Consider the following 23184-nt stretch of genomic DNA (forward strand, 5'->3'; position numbering starts at 1 on the left):
AACCCTAACCAGTTAATACCTAACCCTAACCCTAACAATAACTCAATTCATACCCTAGTCCTAAACCTAACCCCTGTCCCAAGAACGGAATTTGAAAAAGTGAGGACCAGAAAAATGTCCTCACTTTGTCAAAATGTCCTCACTTTGCAATAAAAATACGAAAAATGGTTCTCACTCAGCAACAAGTACAAGAGCACACACACACACACACACACTTCTTGCTATAGCAAAACATTTCTGCAGATGACTTGTTAAGAGTTAAGAGTCAGTGATACATGGAGGTTTAGCAAATTATAGGAAATGTTCAGCAGCCTGAGGAATGATAGTATGGTTTCACTTGCTCCCATGGGGAGCTTACTTAGATAGCCAGACTGAGGCGTGTTGGAAAATGTTTTGAATGTCCTCCACTTGTAGACTTTTTTTTCAGACAGACGAAGCACTTATTTGAAATACAATTGAGATCTCTTTAAATCCTTTACCAGACTGGTTTCTGCTACATTCTTCCTATAAAGATATCACTATCATCTCACCATGGTGAGCACTCAATTCTACAGTCCGGAGTACACCAAAGTAAAAATCAGAAATTGAAAGGGGGCAAACCTCACTCAAAATGGTGATTAACAATGTTAGAATGGTGTGCACCTGATTTGATAAACCCGTGTATAATATTTGTCATTTTAGGTGAAAATAAATGTAAGAGGATACTTATTTATTCCTCACGACTTACTTTTTTAAAAATTGCATTTTGCGCAAAGGGTTTACAAGGTCTTTTCTTCAGTTTTAGATGTTTGGTTGTAGTACTTGAATTATTCTGTATTGTTAACATTTATGTTAACTATCCATATTTCCATATATGTTATAAAACAGGTAGGTTGTCCTAATTTTTATGTGGCTGTAAAATGAGTGTGAATGTGGGTGAAAGGTGTAAAATGTTCAGTGTTCTACTGCATAGTTAAAAATTAAGTTTCTTTTTGCAATGGTTTCTCTGTTTTGTCTTTTTTTATATATATATTCCAAATAATTTCCTGCCCATCTTGGGATAAAAGTTAAAATTTCTGCCACTTTATGAGTGCCACCAAGTGGCTAAATAATTATTCGAACGCTAATTACTCAGAATTAAAATCAATTACCTTGATTTGTCAGACTCTTTAAACATTTTCATGCCGAGCTCCGTGCAGACACAGCGTCTGCATAGCATTGCATAGCATGAGATTTGGTAACGTTATTGTTGGGTCATTGGCACACAATTGTGTTGCACTTGCATAAAATCCTTTGCAGGGGTGCCTATGTGTGGTGTGCTCTAGGTGCGATCCTCACCCAGCAAAAATCTGTGGCAGCCTGGCTGCTGGAGATCACATAATGCATGATGACAAATCAGATGGATAGAGAGGTGATGATGGAGCATTACTGACCTTAAACTGTATATTTTCATACATTACTGAAATAAAAGGCAGATATGCAATAGTGTGACAGAGGAAGTAGTGGGAAATTGTAGTTGCACCACCCAACAAAACATCTTTATGTGAAGCTTCCAGATCCTGCTGTTCAATAACTGTTTATATTGGCTGTCAAACATCCTGAGGTGTTCATAGAAAATCACGTCCACTTGAGCTGTTTGAAGATGGTTCTCACATCTGGACCTTCCTTTATGAGGCTTAAAGATTGAGGAGGAGTGCCTCTCGACAAGCATCTGGGACACGTTAAGAGATATTAAAGGGACTTCTTTCTTGCCTAATGATGATTTTTTTTTTATGTCTTGAGGAGGAGGTAAACTGTTTAATGTGTTAGTAGAGATCAAAGTACCAAAATAATTGCACAAAACATGCAAAACAACAGGACTCACAAAAAAGTGGAAACAGAGCTGGGGGTGCGATGGTAAATTGGAGATTTGACAAGTGAGACAACCCTGGATCCAATTAAATAATCCTCATATTGAGTCATCTGTGTTTTCTAGTGTACTGACATCTCAAACGGATCCACCAGGCATCAACGAGAAGGCAAATATCAAAGTAGACTTTCAAAACGATGAACTCTGGGAGATAGATATTTCATTTCAAGATTTGTTTTCTTATTCACACTGCAGGCAGAGACAAGGAAGCATCAAACCAAAAGTAACACTGTTGTTCATTGCACAAATGTGGCTGGTGTGCAAATGAGGGCAGCACATATCTGTGTGTTGTGGATTTTGGTTTTAGGCCTCAAGTGACATCCTCGTTTCAGCTTGTGTTTGTTTATGTGCATTGGTCCCAACATATTTATTCACTGCGAGAGGGAAAAACACATTTAAGGTTATTTTTGATTTGGAAACAACTCTCAGTCTGCTTTTGTATTTTTGCTTTGTACAAATCTTGCTGATAAACGTTTTAATTCAACATTTCTTGTGTCATCTAAATACATAAACAACATTGTAATAGACAGGTTTTACTGTTTTTTTTCCTTTATCAATGTCTCTGCTCCTCATGATTCTGTGTATAGTGATGCATTTGCTCTCACTACTCAAGATCTCAGTTTTTTACTGAACAATACATTGATACATATTTGTAAATTATCGTGAAAACAAACTGACAAAGGTGATTATTCTCTACATGATTTTACCTTAAAAAGATTAGATTGTAAGATTAAAATCCTTTAGATTGGCGCAAGCTTAAGTCAAGCCTAATTCTGCTAATTATAACACATTCCTTCATTTGATTTGTCTTCTCTTACTTGGGTTGATTTGTTTTTAAACAGGGATTCATAGAGCATTTTTCTAACAGTATCTACTCCTACTTGAAGTATGGAGTTGTCTCAGTTTGAAGACGCAGATACATACCTCATAGTCAAGCTAACTGCTTGGCAGAGTCTGTTAAAAAAACTGCTATATTAAGACATTTTGAGTAGGTAAAGGGAATGCTGTTTTTAAAACTTTAATGCTACATTACTTTGTTTTGACCAGTTTCTCTTTTCTCATCTGCACAACATGCCATATTATTATGGCCATATTGTTTAGGAGGTTTTACTTTGCTGCAAAACAACAAATTTATGAAATAAAACTATATTTTACCAGCAGAAAATGCTGCCTATAAAACATACTTTAAATTAATAAAATTATGATAATTATAGTTAAAAGACTGTAATTATTTGTAAGTGTTTTTTTCCAACAAATATGGAGAAACTCGAAGTTGAGAAAAAGAATGTAAATAATAAAAAAAATTTAAAAACTGCATGTGCGCCACATGTCAGTGTAAATGGCTACAGTTTTCTATGTAAATAACATTTCACTCCAAAGGCGATGTAGTTTAATGTTTTAGAAATTTCACATGAACTGCTCTGAAATTTTAGGACTTAAGATTATGATGAGAGAGATTTCCTTTTAGTTTTTGTGCTGCTCTAACTAATCTCTAGTGAGAACTAATCTCTAATAATAGGTCTAGGTCACAGCTGACATTTTCACATAAATTTGTTGAGAAAAAAGTCAGATATGTTGATGAAAGCTGAGCTGTTCTCCAACATGCACAGATGTAAAAGTAAAATTCAGCCTTTATAAATACAGCTGAGGCAGAATTACTGCAGTGAAATAGGCCTTTCCAAACTAAGGTTTTTCATAATGTACTGCAGATCAGATACTGACTGCTAATAACAACTCCTGAAATTCCCATTCAGGAAAACCCACTCGTATAACTGAAACAATGATAAATGTGTGATTTTGTCATCTCTCAGGTTATGAAAACATACCACATGTACCACACTGAGAGCATCAGCGCTGAGAGCAAGCTGAAAGATGCTGAAAAGCAGGAGGAAAAGCAGTTTAGCAAGTCTGGAGATCTTAACGTCAACCTCCTACGTCATGAAGACCGCCAACCGAGACGCAGCACTGTCAGAAAAATTGAGAAGATGAAAGAAAAGGTAAGCATGTGTAAGATGAGAAGAGTGATGTGTAATTTACTCCTAACACAGAATTCATGCATGCTATATAAATTCTTAACTATCCACTCAGGAGTTAGGCTTGAAAAACCTTTGAGGAGCTTCTCCTCAATTTTAAATGTTTATGGTTTGAGCTGGAAACTCGGGAGAGGAAGAGACTTGCAGAGAGACAGCAATATAATGTCAGACACTCATAGAAGCAGTCTGGGGTCTGCAGCCAGATGCAGACTGAGCAATAACCCAACTCCCTCTCCAGCTTATGCAAATTTCTGCTTTCTCTGCCAGCCGTGCCAGGCTTTTAGTCTCTGCAGCCCTCTGTCCTTTAGATGCTGCCATGCATTTTATATTTTGAGTTCACTCTTGAATCTCTTCTTGCAAATAGAGAAACTCCTATTATCTCTGAGGTGCAGGAAATCAAAACACAGACGATATAACAGTGTTTCCTTCCTCCTCAGACTGCTAGCTTCAGTGGCTCCACCTGCTCTGGTAGCTCCACACTATTTATTAGACAGTCACAATGAGTATTCATCTTTTTTTTCTAGTCCTTCGACTCTAAGCTCTCCTCTAATTACTCTGCATGAAAGTGGGTTGAATACAAAGGAAAAAAGAGAGTTACTCACTTTTCCTTCATTCTATGGGCACAATATCTTTTTGATATTGGAAATAGAAAACTCATCCAGTGTATCGTGAAATGTACAAAAGCAATAATGGGGAAGAGGCTTTTTTCTGTTTTGCTTCCAAAGTGAGTTACTTTTATCTCTAAAACGATTTAAGCACTGAAAAGTTAAGCAGTTGGTAAATAAATGTCTGCTTGATAAATATTGGGCTACAATGCCATGAACAACACCTATCTTTTTGTTACATTACATCCTCAAACTTAAAGGTATTTTATTAAGATTTTATGTGATAGAGCAGTACAAAGTAGTGCAGGATTGTTCAGTGGAGTGATAATGATATATGGTTTGATCCACTCATTTGTATTCAGCCCCCTTTAATTTGATACCCCTAAATAAAATGCAGTACAACTAATTGTTTTCAGAGGTCAACTAATTAAACAAAGATTGTTTCTGTAATTTCATAAAATGTGGAAAGGCACATGTACAGCTAGAATCATAAATATTGCAATGGAAAAATATGTGAATGTAAAATATTCCGTAAGGAGAATAAGACATAGTAAAGGTGACATTTAAATTGCATTTGTATGCTACTGATTTACTACCATGTAGTAAATTATAAAACCAGTTAATATCCGGTCCCAATACCAGTTCAACATGAACCCCATCAGTGGAAAACATTTAGATAGGAATAATACTAACAAAATGCAAGTCCGGCTATGTTTTTCGAACACAACACTGTCTAGAGGCAGATTCTTTGGAGCCTTTCTTCATATTTTCTAGGCCATCTCTACCTGTCTCACCCTCCAGAGGCTACACCTTCCTTAGTGTACAGGAAAACTCCTCCGTTGCTCAATTTATCCGTACTTTCCCTTCATCTGTTTCTCCTGTTCTCTTTTCTCCTCCTCAGAGGCAAGCCAAGTATTCTGAGAATAAGCTGAAATGCACAAAAGCTCGGAATGACTATTTGTTGAACCTGGCAGCAACCAATGCAGTGGTGGCAAAATATTATATCCACGACGTCTCCGACATGATTGATGTAAGTATGCGCTTGGAGCATGCGATTGTTTGTATCTCTCAGCTGGGACCCGTGGTGTCGATTTAACTCCGCAGCACTGTCACGTTTCTCGCCATCTGTTCTCATGTCTCATTCCTTCTCAGGCTGTTCGCTGTTTATTTTCAAGCTGCTCCGTTGGCCTCAGCAAACGTAGATGCTGCCATTTATTCATTATTAATTGCAGTGTAATAAACCTTGACACTGACTTTTGATGACTGTCAACTGTTGACGCGATGACTTTGTTCTACTTCAGCACAGTAACATGTAAGCATATTTCTCACTGATAATTTAAAGAGGCTTCATCAGTGTTGACAAGAGGATATCTGTTCTGTCGGTCCCCATCTTGCTCTCGTTCATTAGTTGCTTTCGGGAGTTCTGCAGAGGCAAGTGCAGATTTGAGGCAGTGGTATCTTAACTGTAAAGTAGCAGCACTGTCAAACTCAACAGCAATGTTTAAAAAGGTTTAGCTCTTCAACTTAGCAATAGTTAGAGGTGAAATGATGAAGTAATTTTATTTGTAAAGGCTCTCTTTTTGCAGGCTTAAAACTGTTCATTGGGTTGGCTCTGGTTGGTCAGCACAGAGGGATCTGCTGCCTGCCAGTCTACCAGATTATTAGAAAGAAAAGGCTGTTCTTACTTTTCTATCTATGCACACTGCTATTTTTTTCAGCGAGGTACAGTATTGTTGCAGTAATAACATTCTTATCAAAGTTTCTCCTTTGTGGCCTTTTGCCACAGCCTAATTTGTTTCAGTATAGTCATAATGAATTAACAATTAATAATAATAATCATCTTTATTGGTCATTGCACATGTACATTACAACAAAATTTGTCGTCTGCATTTAACCCATCCCTTATAGGGAGCAGTGGGCTGCCATTGTGCGGTACCCGGGGAGCATTTTGGGGCTAAGGGTCTTGCTCAGGGACCCAGAGTGGCAATCTGTGGGATTGGAACCTGGCCCCTATGAGTCCCCTCCGGAACACAAACCTCCTGTTCTAACCACTAGGCTACCACTCTCCCAATTATGATGTATGGCCCTAAATTTGAACTCACGTGACAGTTGTTACCAGTTATTTATTAGATATTAGGTCTGGTTCCCTTTTTTACATTTGGTGATTCTACATGTTCATTTTGTGAAGTGTGGCAATACATTCATGCTCGTATTGTTTTTTTTTTCCCCCACATACATTTGCGTATTGCACATAAATAGCCATGTTGGTGTACATTACTGTGAAAAAGTATTGCCATACTGACATATTTCTCTTTTCTCTCCTAATAAACACATTGGAGCCCTGCTGTTTATGCTTACTCTGGTTATCTTTGTCTTATATTAAAATTTGATGATCTGAAACAATTAAATGTAAAAAATAGTAAAAACAGAAGAAATCTCTAAGGGGGCAAATACTTTTCACATTACTGTAGCTCCTCATATTTCAAGTCAGTCTAGAGCTCAGTTAGTATAGAAACATTGTCATAATTCAGTGAACACAGCTTATTAAAACCTTGCAGTAAGTGTTTTGCAGTCAATTAATGATATAAAGATAATAGATGAAAGTTTTCAGAGCATTTGCCTCTTTTCCTCATTGTTGTGCTGCTGTTGTGGATCTGGTTTCTTTCCATCACAAATACTGCTGAGTTGTAGCTATTTGAACTGTAATCCTCGCTGATCTTTCCACCACAGCAAGGTAACATTGCGAAAAAAAGACTTTGTTTGTTATGTCTGAATAACTACATTTCATTCCACCGTACACTAGGACCCAAGCTATAACATTTCTGATCCCACTTGAAAAAGGTTTGTGGTTATTTCCCTCCAATGGAGACAAATGAGGGTTATATGATGGAAAATGCTGTTTGAGAATCTTTTCACAAAGTCCAAAAGACAGGATCAAAAATTAGAATAACACTAGTTGTAATGCATCTAATCTTGATGCAAGTAGAAGCATGTTGTGGGTAATGTGGATATCAAAATATATTGAAAACTAATATGTGGTAGATCAATTAGATCAAATTGCTTGGTATGTAAGGTATTAATGAGAATGAGAGACACCAACAGGGCTTGGATTAAAGCTTCATCACTCATCTTCTACTCCCAGCTGCTTCTGGATTTGTATACACACATCCTCAGTGTGTTTGCTTGTTTAAAAAAAGGGTCAATTTACTGCCTTTAGACTTGGGTCTACTGAGCCGACTTGACAGAGAGTCGGAATGATGCTTGTGCAGAAGGGGGTGAGCGCTAAAGAGTTTAAAAGAGTGTTTACTTGGTGATTTACAGTGCTGTCAGCTGCCCCAAGCTCCCTTTAAACATCTTCAGTAGCATCCTCTGCCTAATTAGGTTACTTCATACCGCTCGGTGTGATAAGACTCTGTAATTATCCCTCATGTTACGCTGTGCCAGCTCCTGTAATTCTATGAACACCAACTTCTATTTTTAAACATTAACATGTAGCAGGGCATGATTAAGCATTTAGTCAATTAAAGAGACTTGAACATACACTCTGCTCTAAATAATGTACAGTACTAAACTACAGCTTGCTGTATTATGATGGTGAGGAATGATATGGTATGATGAAATATTAAAGTTTTATACAAAGGTATAGCATGATTTAAATAAATGTTTTTTCTAAAAGGAAAAGTAGAAGTTATTCTTACTTCTGCAAATAGTAATGCAACATATTGCATTTTACAGTAACAGTTAGAACAGGAACACAGAAGATCTTAGGCACAGGAACAGGAGGCAGGTGCAACTGGAAACCCTCGGGGGACACAGGAGCTGGGGCACGAGGTGGGTCCACCTGGACACCCTCGTCGGAAACCTCAGGAACTGGGTCATGAGGTGGCAGCTGGAGGCGAGAAGCGGGTGCTGGCGCTCGGAGGCAGCTTGGCGCAGGCTCAGGTACTTTCAGGCAGCGAGAAGCAGGCTCAGGGAGGCACACTGGCCACGGGGTCCACATCTGGAACGCCTGGACTGTGTTCCACCGACTGGTACAGTGATAGGGCACACCCGACTGAATGTCGCATGTCGGTCTCTCAGAGCCTGGAGAGCATTACTCTGCTGACCCTGGTGGAGAACCTGCAAATGTCAAGTCAAGGTTCCGACAGCGAGGGGGGTTTGAGTTGCTAGCGTCCTTTTGGTCAATGGACCACACCGGGGAGGCAAACCAACGCGGGCCATACGCTGGCAGTGCAAGCACCAACCTGGAACCCCAAAAGGTCCCTATGTCCTATAGGTGTCATATTGTCATGGTGTATGGTGGTGAAGGATCGAAGCGGCAACAGGACATCAGCAGGTGCATGGTGGATGAATGTATTTTAATGGTAGAAGATGAACTTACAGGACGTGAAAAAAACACAGGAACCAGGGAGACAGAAACGGCGATGACAATAGAGGACCACAATGAAGGGACAGAAAACAGAAACTTCAATACAACTAGTGTAAAAAGAACTACATGAAAAACAGATGGGAGCAATTCATGAAAAACAAACAGTTGCGGATCCTGACAGAGTTCCTTGGTATTGGAAAAGTACTGGAGCTTTTATTCAGCCAGCTGAACCGCAGTGCCTGGGAACAGGTGTGTGAAGGGCAGCATTGTATTACTCTATTCACCATACAGCCAGGAAAACTCTGGTTACTCTTTAGAATCTCATTAAAAGGATTGCAAAATGTAGAAAACTTTATTACAGAAAATGTAACTTTTTAAATCCTTTGTATACCTTTAATAATGGTAACCAATCTATTCTTGTGGCAGAACACCTAAACAAACTGAAACCACAATTGTTTAGCTTCTCACCTTGTTGAAACTCTTTTAAGAATCTGTTCATCACAAAAAGATTTTAGTGATGTTCTTTTTGTATTTTGCTGTCCCTCTCAAAGATACCTAATTACCATTTTGTATTATGATTTGTCCTTTATTTTTGTCTTGAAAGTGCTGTGACCTGGGCTACCACGCCAGCTTGGCGCGTGCCTTCAGGACGTACTTGTCTGCAGAGTACAACCTGGAGACCTCGCGCCACGAGGGACTGGATATCATTGAGAATGCGGTGGACAACCTGGACTCTCGCAGTGACAAGCACAAGATCATGGATATGCATAACCAGGTGTTCTGTCCTCCGATGCGCTTTGAATACCTGCCACACATGGGAGATGAGGTGAGAGGATCTAAATGCTTTCTTTTTCTTTCTGCTGTAGCGATGGATACGCTTTGTTAATCCATATTAATGTATGCAATTAATCAATAACATAATCTGTTTAGTAATCTATTATGATTCTGTCAGAAGGATGAGTTCTTTCCTCCCCAGTGAGACATCTTTGCCACACATTAGGATTCTGTGTATTTCTCAGATTCGTTCAACATTAATCAAGTTAGTCACTTAAAATCAAGTATATATGCTCTTAATCACACTAAAGCCCTTTTTCTAATAATTTAAATGGTTAAGAAAAAACAATAAACAAGAGAAAATATAAATGTTAACACCAAATCTACAGACTACTGCTAGAGAGAAGAGGGGGCATTTTATGAATTAGAAATTGAACGTTCATAATGTTATCTAAGCTGATTAAATGTTTTATGAAATGTTTACTCATCTCTCAAGAGTTTAAAGAAAGGGTTTGAAGGCCTAATTCCTGATTTCTAAATGTTAATGTTATGTTTAGAGGGAGAGTTTGGGAGAAAAAGAAAAAGAAAAAGGGATTCATTGTCGGTCAGCTACCTTTAAGACATCAGTTTCACCGGTGCCAGAAAACCAATTTTCCAGAAGAAGCAGAACACCTTACTGTGGTCTGGATTCTATAATGTCCTGGATCCTATAATGTCACCTCAACAAATTTGACTGGGTCTCTACACTTGTGACTCGCACTTTCTATTTCCCTGCTTGGCTGTTGTGAAAAGAAGTTGGCACAACACCTATTCAAACGGCCTGAAGTGTTGCTCTGCGGCAGGGAGGTAGCGTCTGGTTTGTCTTTGCTTCACTTTAGAACGGAATTGGACATAAAGAAAAAATAAACTCTTAAATAAAGTAATTGAGTGACAGTGAGAGCCAATGAAAGAAACAAAAATAAATATTTCCAGGAAGAATTATATGAAATCAACTAAGCAAATGTTAAGAGGGCTATGAAGCCTTGTTTCTGGTGTGGCCGAGCAACACTTCTTCCTAGTTCTGTTCTGTTCTGTTCTGTTCTTCTCTGAGTCTCTGAACTGCCTGAAACGCCTGTAGCCTCTGGAGAAAGGAGACATCATGAGGGCTTGATCAGCCAATTAGACTTGGACCCTGGGACAAAGTACTTTTTCCTACCACCTACTTTAAAAAAAGAGAGAGATGCAGAATGTAAATAAACCAACCTTGTTGTGAAAGTATCTCGGTTTTGGAACTGTTTTACAGTCAAGATTTCAATAGTGTAATATTTCTCTTGAATAAAGAGACAGTCTACATTCAAGGTTTAACATTCATTCATTTTCTACCACTTATTCCATAGTGGGTTGCGGAGGAGCTGGTGCCTATCTCCAGCAGTCTATGGGCGAGAGGTGGGGTACACTCTGGACAGGTCGCCAGTACATCGCAGGGCAACACACAAACAACCATACACACACTCATTCATACACCTAAGGGGCAATTTAGAGTTACCAATTAAACTAACAGGCATGTCTTTGGACTGTGGGAGGAAGCCAGAGTACCCGGTGAGAACCCACGCATGCACGGGGAAAACATGCAAACTCCATGCAGAAAGACCCCAGGGCAGGAATCGAACCCAGGACCTTCTTGCTGCAAGGCAACAGTGCTACCAACTGCGCCACCATGCAGCCCAAGGTTTAACATATAAATTACTATTTAACTTTTTCACTGATCATGAGCTTTTCTGAATTTCTAAATCAGCAAAATATAAATAATTTACGAATGACTATGGCATTGAGACAAAACTTTAAGAGGATAACACATGGGTCCAATTATCATATAAAAGGTCGGTCAAAGATATTTTGGAGGGACTTTGGAGAAATGCAGTTCTTATGGGTGAAAGGTCAGATCTGGTGTGTTCTGTTCACTACGCTCCTGGATCTGGATTTTTCTAGTAACTATTAGGTAACTATTAACACTGCAGGTTGTTTTGTGTAACCCAACCCGTTTATCGTCCTCAGGTTTGCCAGGTCAGCGCCCAGCAGCCGGTGCAGACTGAGCTCCTGATGCGTTACCACCAACTGCAGTCTCGGTTAGCAACACTAAAGATCGAGAATGAAGAAGTAAGGATTTACGAGTTTTGTTTGCCTGCTGCTCATTTTCCCTAGAGCAATCATGCAGCTGAAGGGCAAAACACCAAGCAGAATATCCACATCACCATCTGTTCATATTGCAATTACTCCCAATCCCCTCAGCTCTGCAGGAGCCAATCCCTGTAAGGCCCTGGGATTGGCTGCTTTGGCATGAAGCCAAGGCTTTCTTTTATGAAGAGCAGACAGATGTAAACAGAGGTGGTAATGATCCTGTAGCCCCGTTTTCCTGTGTTGTGAGAAAATTGAACAGCCGTGCCATTACTGGGAATGACTTTTATTAATCAAAGAGCCTCTTAGTCATGTCAAAAACATTGTGGTTTATATTAGGCAGGATGCTCTCAATTTATGCCTTGATTATATTCTGATCTACCTACTTTGGATCACTGCAGGCTGATTCATTATTATTATTCATTCAGAACTGAAACAACCAGTGATCTCCATTCCTTTCCACCCCCTACCTGAATCCAGGTGAGGAAGACCTTGGATGCTACCATGCAAACCCTTCAGGACATGCTGACAGTGGAGGACTTTGACGTGTCGGATGCCTTTCAGCACAGCCGCTCCACTGAATCCATCAAGTCTGTGGCTTCTGAGTCATACATGAGCAAGCTCAATGTAGCCAAGAGGAGGGCAAACCAGCAAGAGACTGAAACTTTCTACTTTTCGGTGAGTCTGTGTCGACCCGTCTGTGAGAGATCAAAGATTCTTAATGTGCATTTCTGTCCTTTCTTTGATGCTGAACTGTTTGATTGAGCTTATGCTATGATGGAGTTGCTTCTTCTGACTCATTTTTACCTCCGTCTCCCCTCCTAGAAATTTAAAGAGTACCTGAATGGTAGTAACCTCATCATCAAACTGCAGGCCAAGCATGACTTACTGAAGCAGACGCTGGGAGAAGGTAAAAAGACTTTTCTTTTTTATTTGTCCCAGGTGTTGTTTTAAACAGCACAAAAAGGCTTCAGTTACAGTTATTTTAAAGGGATTATTAGGGGTACCAATAATTATAGCACTGGTGATTTAGTTAAATCAATTATTTCTTAACCCTCAACCCTTCTTTTTCCTCAGTGCATAAATATACTCAAGTCAAGAGTTGGATTTCTCCAAAATGTTCAGTGTAAGATTTTGATGACTTTATTTTAAGGCTTTTTACTCCTCTTTAACAGGGGTGCCAACAAATTAGTTTGTGTGTGAATTTCCATGAAATAGATTTTTGAAAGGCAGTAGAGAAAAGAAAAGAGAAATGAATTTCAGAAAGTAGTGCTATCACACTGGAAACAGACCACATTTACTTTGAGGCGTTCATTCCTCTTTGCGCTTATCTCCCCTGGTTAGAGTGCTATCTGTTTAGTGCCTATCTTCCATAGTCAGTGGGAGGGTTTGTAAGGGAAGGGATTACCTTGGCTCCACCTTTTTCCCAAGGGGCCTCCTTGTCACCTCAGTCGTGATGAACAGCTTTACACCCAATCAATCAGCTGGATCAAACCAGGGCCCATTTCTGCAGCTGCTCCTCCATCAGGGGTTCAACTAATATGAAAATGTGCAGCTGAGACCTTCAATCGCTCGCATGAACTCAGCATTTTTTCTTATATTTCACACTCAGGTTACATTCATTATAGCCTCAAATTGCCCTTTTGATTGCTTCCAAGCTGGCAAAAAATCTAAGTCTTGTTACATCCATAAACACTTTATCCTGTGGTCAAGTGTCCACTGCGGAGCAGCTGAGAGGGCGCAGGAGCATATGGAGCCCAAAAGGTACCACCTATATTTAATTATTTAGTTGATAAATCACGGTTGAGTCGTGCTCATTAGATTGTTGCTTCACACTCAAAGCAGGGTGTTTGTGCATGTGTGTGGGTGGTGTCAAGATGACAGAGGGAACAGGATGAATCTGGTTAGTGCCACATGGCGTTTACATCTTGTTGTGTGTTAATTAAAACATAATATCAAGGTCTGGCACCCGGCTAATATATCAACCTAAGTATCTCAGGTGAACATTCAGTCTTTCTTGTCACTTTTTTATAGAAAAGGCATATTTGGTTGTAAAAATAGCTGATTACTATTTGTAAAGCTTGGAAAGATCTTTATTTTTGACGCAGGTTGATCAAAGGCAGAAGGGTTTTTTCTTAGAGGATTTTTATGTAAACATTTGCAGTTTTGAAAGCTGCAGAGACTGGAAGAAAAGAAGTAAAGAAAATAATTCTCGAAAAACTCCAAAATGCCAATACAATGCCTACAGCAGGCTCCTGTTGCTGTTGATTTAAAAAAGCACAGGTTTAAGTTTAATGCGAGGTAAGTAAGAAGGTAACCTTTGCTATTTAAGAAAAATTGAAGGCCAGACAGAAATGTGCCTGTGGGAACATAGACAAACACCAGGAATTCTGGAATAATCTTCTTTGGAGAAATGAGACTACAATTTAATCATCTGGACACCAGAATAGAGGGCAAGTTTGTGAAATAGCGTTCGAGGAAAAGAACTTCATACCAACTATGAAGCATAGAGGTGGAAGTGTCATGGTTTAAGGTGCTTTTCTGCAGCAGACCTTGCCAGCTCACCATCTTAGAGTTTACCATGATTTCTACCTTTTACCAGAGGGAGCTTGAGGGAAATGTGAGACCATGTTGGGGGTAGCGTGTCAAAACATTTTCCTCACATATTAACACATTTTTGTTGATATCTCTTCTTTAATGAATAAAATGGGGTTAATTTTTTGGTGCTTACATGTGATTAGATGATGTTATTTTCCAGAGATGAGTAATAAATTATTAGACATTGCTGCATAAAAATGTTTGTGAAAGAACTGAATATTTAATGTACCATGTTTTTCACAACTGTAAAAAGCAATCTGTGCATGTGTTGTTGGAAAGCCGCAACAAAAGGCTCAGTGAACCGGTAAAGACATCATTCAGTGTCACCACAGATGGACCCCTCTCTCCACCACCTGCACCCACTGCTGTAAGCGCACACCCCTGTTTCTTTTGCTGTGAGAGAAGGTCTGAGACCTTTCAGCGGGCCTCCTGTGTCCCCTGGGGCCTGAAGACCGCTTACTGGTTTTGTCCCTTGAATGGTGTTAGCACAGCTCTATTCATCTTGTCCTCAGCATTGATGTTGTCTGTTGTCACAACCTTTAGCGGGATAGGACACTGACTGGACTCTGCACAATGTGTAACATAAAGACACAAGAATATGACTAGTCCCTCCTGTGCTTTTTCCTCAGGGGAAAGAGCAGAGTGTGGAACAACGAGGTAAGATGTTGTTTCTAATCCCAGCTTTATTGCCATAAATAGCATCTGCTGATACCAGTCAGTGCCAGGGTATATACTATGGAAAGCATCTGTGCGAAATAGAAGTTAGTTTAAACAAATTTTTTTCAAACTTTTTTACGAGTGTCTTTTACTTTTAGTTGTGATATTTTTACACAATAAACAAATCTGCATCTGGCTAAATTAATCTAAAGAAAAGTTTTTTATGTGAAGTTTTGTTCTCATTCAAGACTATTTTTGCTTTTGTGATGTCAGGGTTCCTACACAGTCTGGAAAAGTATGGAAACATATTTAATTGCTTTAAAAACAGGTCTATTTTCAGGCTTTTTTTAGCCTATCCCTTTCTCCAAAATGACTTTCCTTTCCTTTTAGTTAGCCATCCAACAGACCATCAGTCTGTCTCTGTATACATCTGTCCATCCATCCATCCATCCATCCATGTAAACATATCTTAATATGCATTCATAAAACGAGGCTTAAAAAGATTGGGAACCTTTTAACATGCAAACATGTATGAACACTGTAATTCTAATAGAATGATATAAAATCTGCTTGAAGTTAAATTTTTTCTGATGAACAGAATCAACAGGCAAATATCAAAATTCCAAAATATTATATATACATATTTTTTATTTTTTATTTTCTTAAGAACTTAAATCTTTCTTGTTTCAATTTTCAGTTTTATTAAGGTCAAATTTGATTCAAAATGTTTATATGTGTATAGCTTTGGATTAGCAACTATGTCTCTGTTTTAATTTTGGTTTATACCTTTTCACATTGTGATATTTTTGTCCCCGTTGTCAATCATTTCTAGGCCGCCCACCCTTCCCCCTAAACCACAGAAAATGCGGAAACCTAGGCCACGCTCCATGTATAACCATAAGCTGTTTAACGGCAATATGGAGACCTTCATCAAGGTACCCCCTGGTGGTGGTGGTGTATGGCTGAGCTTCCCTTGAGGATCTGGAGGGAAGGCAGCCAGAGCCTTTACTGTTGTTCTCTTCCACACTTTAGTTTTCCGCTCCTCCCTCTTCCAGCTGTCTTTTGGTCATGATATAACGCCTTAGTTTAACCTCTAATTCTCCTTCCTTCTATAGTCCTGCTGGCATAGACAGACAGAGTGGCTGTCAGTCGCCCTTTATTTCCCTGCAGATCAATTTAGCATCTCCGCCTTACTTTCTAAACCCAGTCACTCTATGATAAGTGAGATACAGGAGAGAACAGTGTCTCTGCTCTGTCCCTTTCTGCACCCAGTCCTGACTGCACTCTGTTGCGTCCCATCCTGAGTCCCTGTGTTTAACTGCCCTTAACCCCCAGAAGGGACAATAATGATTTGAGCTTTTTTTTTCTAAACCTGTGGTTTTTTCCTCTGCTTCCTTGTGCTTTGCTGCTTTCTATCCCAGAGGAAGAAGGAATGCCCGTACCCGTATTCAGGTATCACTGTTGTTAGAGCACGTAGAACTGGCTGTAAAGGGAAACCAGACTAATGGTGTACTTATATTAGTTACTCACTTTCTTCTGCTGTGCTGCTCTTGAAAAATGTACAATGTACAACTTCAGTTATTGTCACTTTCCTCCGTCATCTAACAGCATGTTTTAGTAGTTGTGCTTGTCATTCTGGACATTTTAAGACTGATAATCCATGCTAGATGGCCCAGTTACAGTGCTTGCCAAAGTTTTCATTTCCCTTTCATACCCCTTGAATATTTGTTAAACTACAACAGATTTGACATGATCAAACAACACAAAGAGGCACAAAGATGGGTGTTTTCTGAATTTCTTTACAAATAAACATCTGTAGTCTCACATGCTTTTGAACTCAGCCTCCTTTACTCTGATACCCCATAAATGAAATCCATTGCAACCAATTATCTTCAGAAGTCACCTAATTAGTAAAGGCCTCCGAGGTTTTTTAGAGAACATTATTGAACAATCAGCACCTTGAAAAACAAGGAACATGACAGACATTTTAGCGATAAAGTTGTTGAAAGGTTAAGATTAGTGTTAAGTTATAAAAAAAAGTCTTACACCTTAAACATCTCACAGAGCACCGTTCATGCTATTGTTTGAAAGTGGACAGAGTTTGGCACACTTGCAAGCCTACCAAGGCATCCACCATCCACCTAAAGCGATAAGTCAAGAAAGGAGAGCATTAATCAGATCAGCTGAAAAGAGAACACATTTTTGTTTCGCGCCTCACGCATTTGGCCTTTATGAAATAGAGGCAAGAAGAAAACCATAACAAGTCCTGTTTGCAGTTTGCCCCAAGCCATATAGGAGAAAACCTCAAAGATGTGAAAGGAGGTGCTCTGGATCAGATGAGATCAATTTAAAGATGTATTTATAGCAAAACAGGGTTCTACAAAGTATTGAGTCGGTGTGCTGAAAACCTATGCATGCCACACTTTTCAGATTTTTATTTGTAAAAGCAAATTAAAACCATGTATCATAGACAAGGGATATGAATTACTTTTTCAAGGCACAGTGCATGCAACGTGAAACAGTATTTACAGTTAAGATATGCATTGCTTATTTATTATAATGTGTCTTATATTACGTATATATTTATTTTTTGTCCCCCACATTTCAGGATTCAGGTCAACCGATTCCACTTGTTGTTGAAAGCTGCATAAGATACATCAATCTGTACGGTAAGTTTCACTTTGTGCCTATCTCAATTCAGAGCAAGAAGGCAGTAAATAGAGTCAAAGATGTTTTTTGTGCTCTTTAATCCTAAAAATTGGCAAGAATTGCTCACAAGGCAGACTGACTCGACTTGCACCTTCCCTGAATCTCCTGGCTGCCCGACTATAACCTGACAACAGATCACACACAGAGTTTTGAGACTCCAACTGGTCTTTGTTTAGTCGGGTACTGTCTGCCCCCTAACCTCTTTATACTTCCTCCCTGTCTACTTTCACATCTGTCTTGGTCTCATTGCTGTGTCCTGCAGGCCTTTGCTCTGGATGGACCTAATGAAACTACAGAAAACTGATTAGAAGCCTCTAACTAAAACCACATGCCGCCGGCTCACTGAGGGGGCCCTCTCCTGGAAAAATACGCAACTCTCTCTTTATGACTAGATTATATTTCCTACCCTGTGTTATATGTTTTCAAAACTCTGTCGTGAAGCTGGTGATGTGATGCTAGCGTAGTTCCAAATCAGTGAAATCTGGTTTGGATTTCTCCTAGGGCTGCAGCAGCAGGGGATATTTCGCGTGCCAGGATCACAGGTGGAAGTCAACGACATCAAAAACTCATTTGAGAGAGGTGAGTCTATACTTGATGTTCTCAATTTTTATGTCCAAAGAATTTGAAGAGGATAAACCAATTTAGCCCAAGGTTTGGCTCAGCAGATGTTCTCATTTAGGTGAGGACCCCCTGATTGACGACCAGAATGATCACGATATTAACTCAGTGGCAGGGGTGCTGAAGCTGTACTTCAGAGGGCTGGAAAACCCCCTCTTCCCAAAGGAGCATTTCCTGGATTTCATCTCCACCATTAGTGAGTCAACAGAAACAGCATGTAAAATAAAACTGATTTCAGCAACAACAACAAAAAAAGGGAACTGAGCATCAAGACCTGGTGTGTGAATTTAACCTCAGGGTCTCTGATTTACTTGCAGATTAAATATTCAAAGCCTGACTGGTTTCCTAAATTATAACTGGGAACTAAAAAAAGCAAAAAGTCTAACAAAAACATTTGTAGGAATTCCGTGTTTCTGGGAAATCTTTCAATTTACTTTTGTTTTTAGGGTGTGTCAAAGTGACATGACTTAATTTTATATTGATGTTTAACATCTTTTGCTTTCTGTCATCTGTTTCAGAGCTGGAGTCAGAAGCGGAAAGAGCTCATCATCTCCAGCAGATCATTGTGACTCTTCCTCGGACCGTCATAATTGTCATGAGATACCTCTTTGCATTTCTCAATCAGTGAGTTTTAGTCTTTTACAGCCAGAGTTACTTACACCTGCTGCTGTGTGACAAACTACCTGCAAAGTTGAGTTTGTGCTTCACATAATCCCTACAGAGAATATGACATTGAATCTTGCACCTTACTTTGTATGCAAAGGTAATTCTCCTCTGTGTTGAGCAAGCACCAAATAGATTACAAGTAAAGAGATGAAATATGTAATGTTACATCTGTTTGAGGAAGTTATGCACAGGTTTAGAAACTCATATCCCTGTGCAGCAGAATAATATTCCTCTAATAACGGATGTTGTTAATGCTACCTTTACCTGCTGCCTGCAGAACAAAGACACTGACTTTATATTCTCAGCTGCTGGAGCTACTCCAGCTGCACTCTTTCTGCCCAGCCTTTGCCTGTTAATAGTGTGCAAAGACTGATGCTGATTTCCTGTTGCACCACTGAAAGATTTGGTTAAAAAATGGTTACTCTGTAGTGTATGCTAAGTGAATTTCATTACGTTGGATGACTGCAAAGCTTTTAAAGCAAATGTCACTCCTGTGAAATGAAGCATGTCAAATTAAGTTCCTTTGAAAAAAAGTCACTTTGCAAAATTTCTCTTGTTCCTTTCATAGAACTGCTCTGATCTTTCCCAAATTAAAACATTAGCCTCAGTTTACAGACATTTCTTTCATCTTTCAGCAGATTTTCCCACAGCTTTTTAGCCTTTCAAATCTCTCTTGCTTTATGTTTACAAATAAATTGCTGCCCTTCTCAACAACAAAATGTCACAGATCAGCCGTATACAGGCAACATCACCCACCTTGGCTTTCGTGTTCTTCAGTCTTTCCCAGTACAGCGATGAAAACATGATGGATCCGTACAATTTAGCCATCTGCTTCGGTCCGACTCTGATGCCCATCCCCGACGGTCAGGATCCCGTGGTGTGTCAGGCACATGTCAACGAAGTCATCAAGACAATCATCATCAACCATGAAGTCATTTTCCCAAATCAACGTGAGCTGGATGGACCTGTCTATGAGAAGTGCATGACTGGTGGGGAAGAGTACTGGTGAGTAGTGGCTTTATCAGGACTTTAACTCATGAAAAATAAATTCCATATTTGACTCTATGTTAAGGTTTATTATTTGAGTCAATACTTACAAATAGTTTTTGCTGAATAAATAGTTAATTATAAAATTTCACATGACATTTGCTTGTATAGTGACAGTCCCCACAGTGAACCAGGAACCATTGATGAGGCTGATAATGGAACAGAGCCACACACTAGTGATGAAGGTAAATATACTGTTTAGATCCTATACTGTTTAGTAGTAAGCTGCATTATTATTAGTGTATTTTTTAAGCTTTTATGATGTTTGAAACAGTTTATAAAGCATCTACAGTGGATAAAGGCAGAAGAATTAGCCTTCCTTCCAATCTCAGTCCCTGAACCCAAATCCTACAGAAAACATGTGGAGAGAGCTGAAGAGAAGAAAGCATTAGAGAAGGCCCATGGTAGAAATGGGCATAGATCCACCTCTCTGTCTGCTCCAACCTTGTGAGATGCTGTAAAAGAAGACTGAGTGCTGTTATTTTTGCAAGAAGGGGTTGTACGAATGATTAACACCACGGAAAAACATATTTTTTCCCCTACAGAATTAATGTGCTCAAATTCATTCAGTGTGAGGTTATGCTACTTTAATAAAAGATGAGTTTGTTCTGAGGCTTTTTACACATCCTAAACAGGGGTGCATTTATGTGTGGAGGGCACTGTACAATATTAATATTAGACAAGAGTACATTTTTACAGCCTTTTTTGGCACAGAACGCCCTAATGTGTAGGTTGACCTGTTGTATTAAGGATGTTTTTCACTCTTGAGTATGTACAGTATGAGCTGCAGCAGCTTCTGAAGGCACAAACACTTAAGGCAACTTAAGTAAACCGTGCTGGCATGCAGTGTAGCCACTTTGATCTGTGTTACTGTGTGTATGTAAGCACGTGCCTCCCCGCTCTCCCGCTCGCTCTTTGTTCAGTGTTATTCAGCAATTCTCTTGGGACTTTCTCCTTTGTATAGTGTTTCCCCGCTCGTCCTCTGAGCTTTGAATACATACATATCCCTGCCAGCCACAGAAGCCAAAGTGTTGGTTATACACTGAAGGATATCTCCTGTGCTGTCAGTGAAATGGACCTCTTTAAATTTCAGCTTTGTAGATGGCTTTGTTGGTTAAAAAGTGCTGACCCAATATATATTTTTTTCTTTTCTCACTTGAAAAAGGAAGCAAAGATTTTTTGGTGGCCCTTTATACATATGTTTTGATTGTCATCTGGTAGTAGTTAATTTTTTTACCAAAGCAAAACAGGCCCATGTTACTCGGTGATGAGGGTAGCCTTTGTCTTTTGATTAAGACTACATTTAAACTATGGCTCTATTCCATTTTGCCTCAAATTGCAGCTCAAACATCCAGCCCTGTTGGTTTTAGACTAACTTTCAGGGCGTTTTTCTTTTAAATTGTGTTGCTCCTGCTCAGATATGGCTGCTGTTGAACAGATGACTGACTGACCCCTGCTGGCCTTGTTGGAAAACGCTGCAGGGCGCTGAAAGGAAAGCGTAGATAAATATAACACAAGCCTGCATTGGAAAACAAAACTATTTCATATTTCAAATTTTTATATTTTTATAATAAATGTATTTTTTATGAAGCCACCAACAAAGGGTCAGTCCAATCGCCTTCTACTTAAGCACATAGAATAGAATAGAATAGAATAGAATAGAATAGAATAGAATAGAATAGATAAATTCAGTCATTTATCATGAAATTCAGTTTTCATACTCTAAATTTAATGGTCTGTGTGCCACACTAGAAGGCGATGTCACTTCATGACCATTATTTGTGAGGAAAGTAATGAAATATGTTCAGTCAAAGAGGTTTTCAGAAGTTGCTTTTGCATATATCCATACATCCTTTTTCTATAACCACTTAAGGCAGGATATGCCACCAGTCCATCACAGAACACCCAGAACATTTTAGCATCACTAATCTCAGCTTTTAAGGAAACAAGCCCCCTGCATTACATCCTTACATAACATACTCAGGATTAAAATGTTTTCTCATTTTTAATTAATTTAAAGGAATATCAAAAGGGAATATTTAATGTTCAAATTCTCTTTGCATTCATTCTTGTGTCTTTGCTTTATTTTCAACACTAATAACAGTTGTTTGTCTGTTGATTAAAAAAGAGAAGCCAGTATGTCTCTAATCATGTGTGGCTTTATTTTCTGAAATATATTTTCATGTGATTTTGCATGTGTGATTTCAGAGGTCGAGCAAATTGAGGCCATCGCCAAGTTTGACTACACCGGTCGCAGTCCCAGGGAACTGTCCTTCAAGAAGGGAGCATCTCTGCTTCTGTATCACAGGGCCTCTGAGGACTGGTGGGAGGGTCGTCACAATGGTGTGGACGGCCTCATTCCCCATCAGTATATTGTTGTGCAAGACCTGTAAGTAACAATGCCGTCAGTTTCAATACCTGTGTTGTATGAAAAGGGATTCTGTCACTGCACAGCTTTAATGTAGTACCACTGAATGTAGCTGACTGTGCTGTTTCAGGGATGATGCGTTCTCTGATAACCTCAGCCAAAAAGCAGACAGTGAAGCGAGCAGTGGACCATTACTGGAAGAGAAGGGTTCTTCCAAAAATGACATCCCATCACCGTGTGAGCAGTCACCAGATTACAGCTTCGGAGGAGTCAAGGGGAGGTAAAGAAAAAATCAAACATTTAAAGTTCTAATGCTCTGAAATCTTCTTAAACCTTTCTCATTTTTCTCTCCAGGGTCAGGCTACGATCCGATGGAGCTGCAGTTCCGCGCCGTCGGAGTGGCGGTGCGGAGACCCACAGCCCAACTAGAGTGCCTGACACTCCACCTCGGGCCGCAGCCTGTCCAAGCAGTCCTCACAAAATATCCATCAGCAAGGCTCGCATGGAAAGCCCAGAAAAAAGGCGAGTTGGAACTTTCGGTAGCGCAGGCAGTATTAACTATCCGGACAGGAAAGCATATCCTGAGGGCCACCCACTGAGACCAGTGCCAGGGGCCACTCGCCACAGCAGCCTGGGGGACCACAAAACACTGGAGACCGAGGCTCTGGCTGAGGTAAGACTTTGACAGTAACACATTT

General features: G+C 39.6%; 1 protein-coding gene across 4 annotated transcripts in view; it reads left to right on the forward strand.

Annotated features, from left to right (window-relative positions):
* srgap3 (SLIT-ROBO Rho GTPase activating protein 3) overlaps positions 1-23184 on the forward strand; it is a 75076-nt gene that overhangs the window by 46104 nt on the left and 5788 nt on the right. For 2 of the 4 annotated variants that reach the window (XM_047347512.1, XM_047347511.1), the window contains exons 5-21: positions 3700-3885; positions 5428-5556; positions 9500-9721; positions 11704-11805; positions 12304-12501; positions 12649-12733; positions 15051-15078; positions 15911-16013; positions 17687-17747; positions 18289-18366; positions 18467-18601; positions 18924-19029; positions 19849-20076; positions 20230-20303; positions 22327-22507; positions 22617-22766; positions 22841-23159. In XM_047347512.1, the coding sequence (XP_047203468.1) occupies positions 3700-3885; positions 5428-5556; positions 9500-9721; positions 11704-11805; positions 12304-12501; positions 12649-12733; positions 15051-15078; positions 15911-16013; positions 17687-17747; positions 18289-18366; positions 18467-18601; positions 18924-19029; positions 19849-20076; positions 20230-20303; positions 22327-22507; positions 22617-22766; positions 22841-23159 (2385 nt within the window). Of the gene's footprint in view, positions 1-3699; positions 3886-5427; positions 5557-9499; positions 9722-11703; positions 11806-12303; positions 12502-12648; positions 12734-15050; positions 15079-15910; positions 16531-17686; positions 17748-18288; positions 18367-18466; positions 18602-18923; positions 19030-19848; positions 20077-20229; positions 20304-22326; positions 22508-22616; positions 22767-22840; positions 23160-23184 lie in introns of those variants that run through there. The other 2 variants (XM_047347513.1, XR_007035396.1) reach the window with 2 other exon arrangements.

This window comes from Girardinichthys multiradiatus, chromosome 20, assembly GCF_021462225.1.
Source record: "Girardinichthys multiradiatus isolate DD_20200921_A chromosome 20, DD_fGirMul_XY1, whole genome shotgun sequence".
Taxonomy (NCBI): domain Eukaryota; kingdom Metazoa; phylum Chordata; class Actinopteri; order Cyprinodontiformes; family Goodeidae; genus Girardinichthys; species Girardinichthys multiradiatus.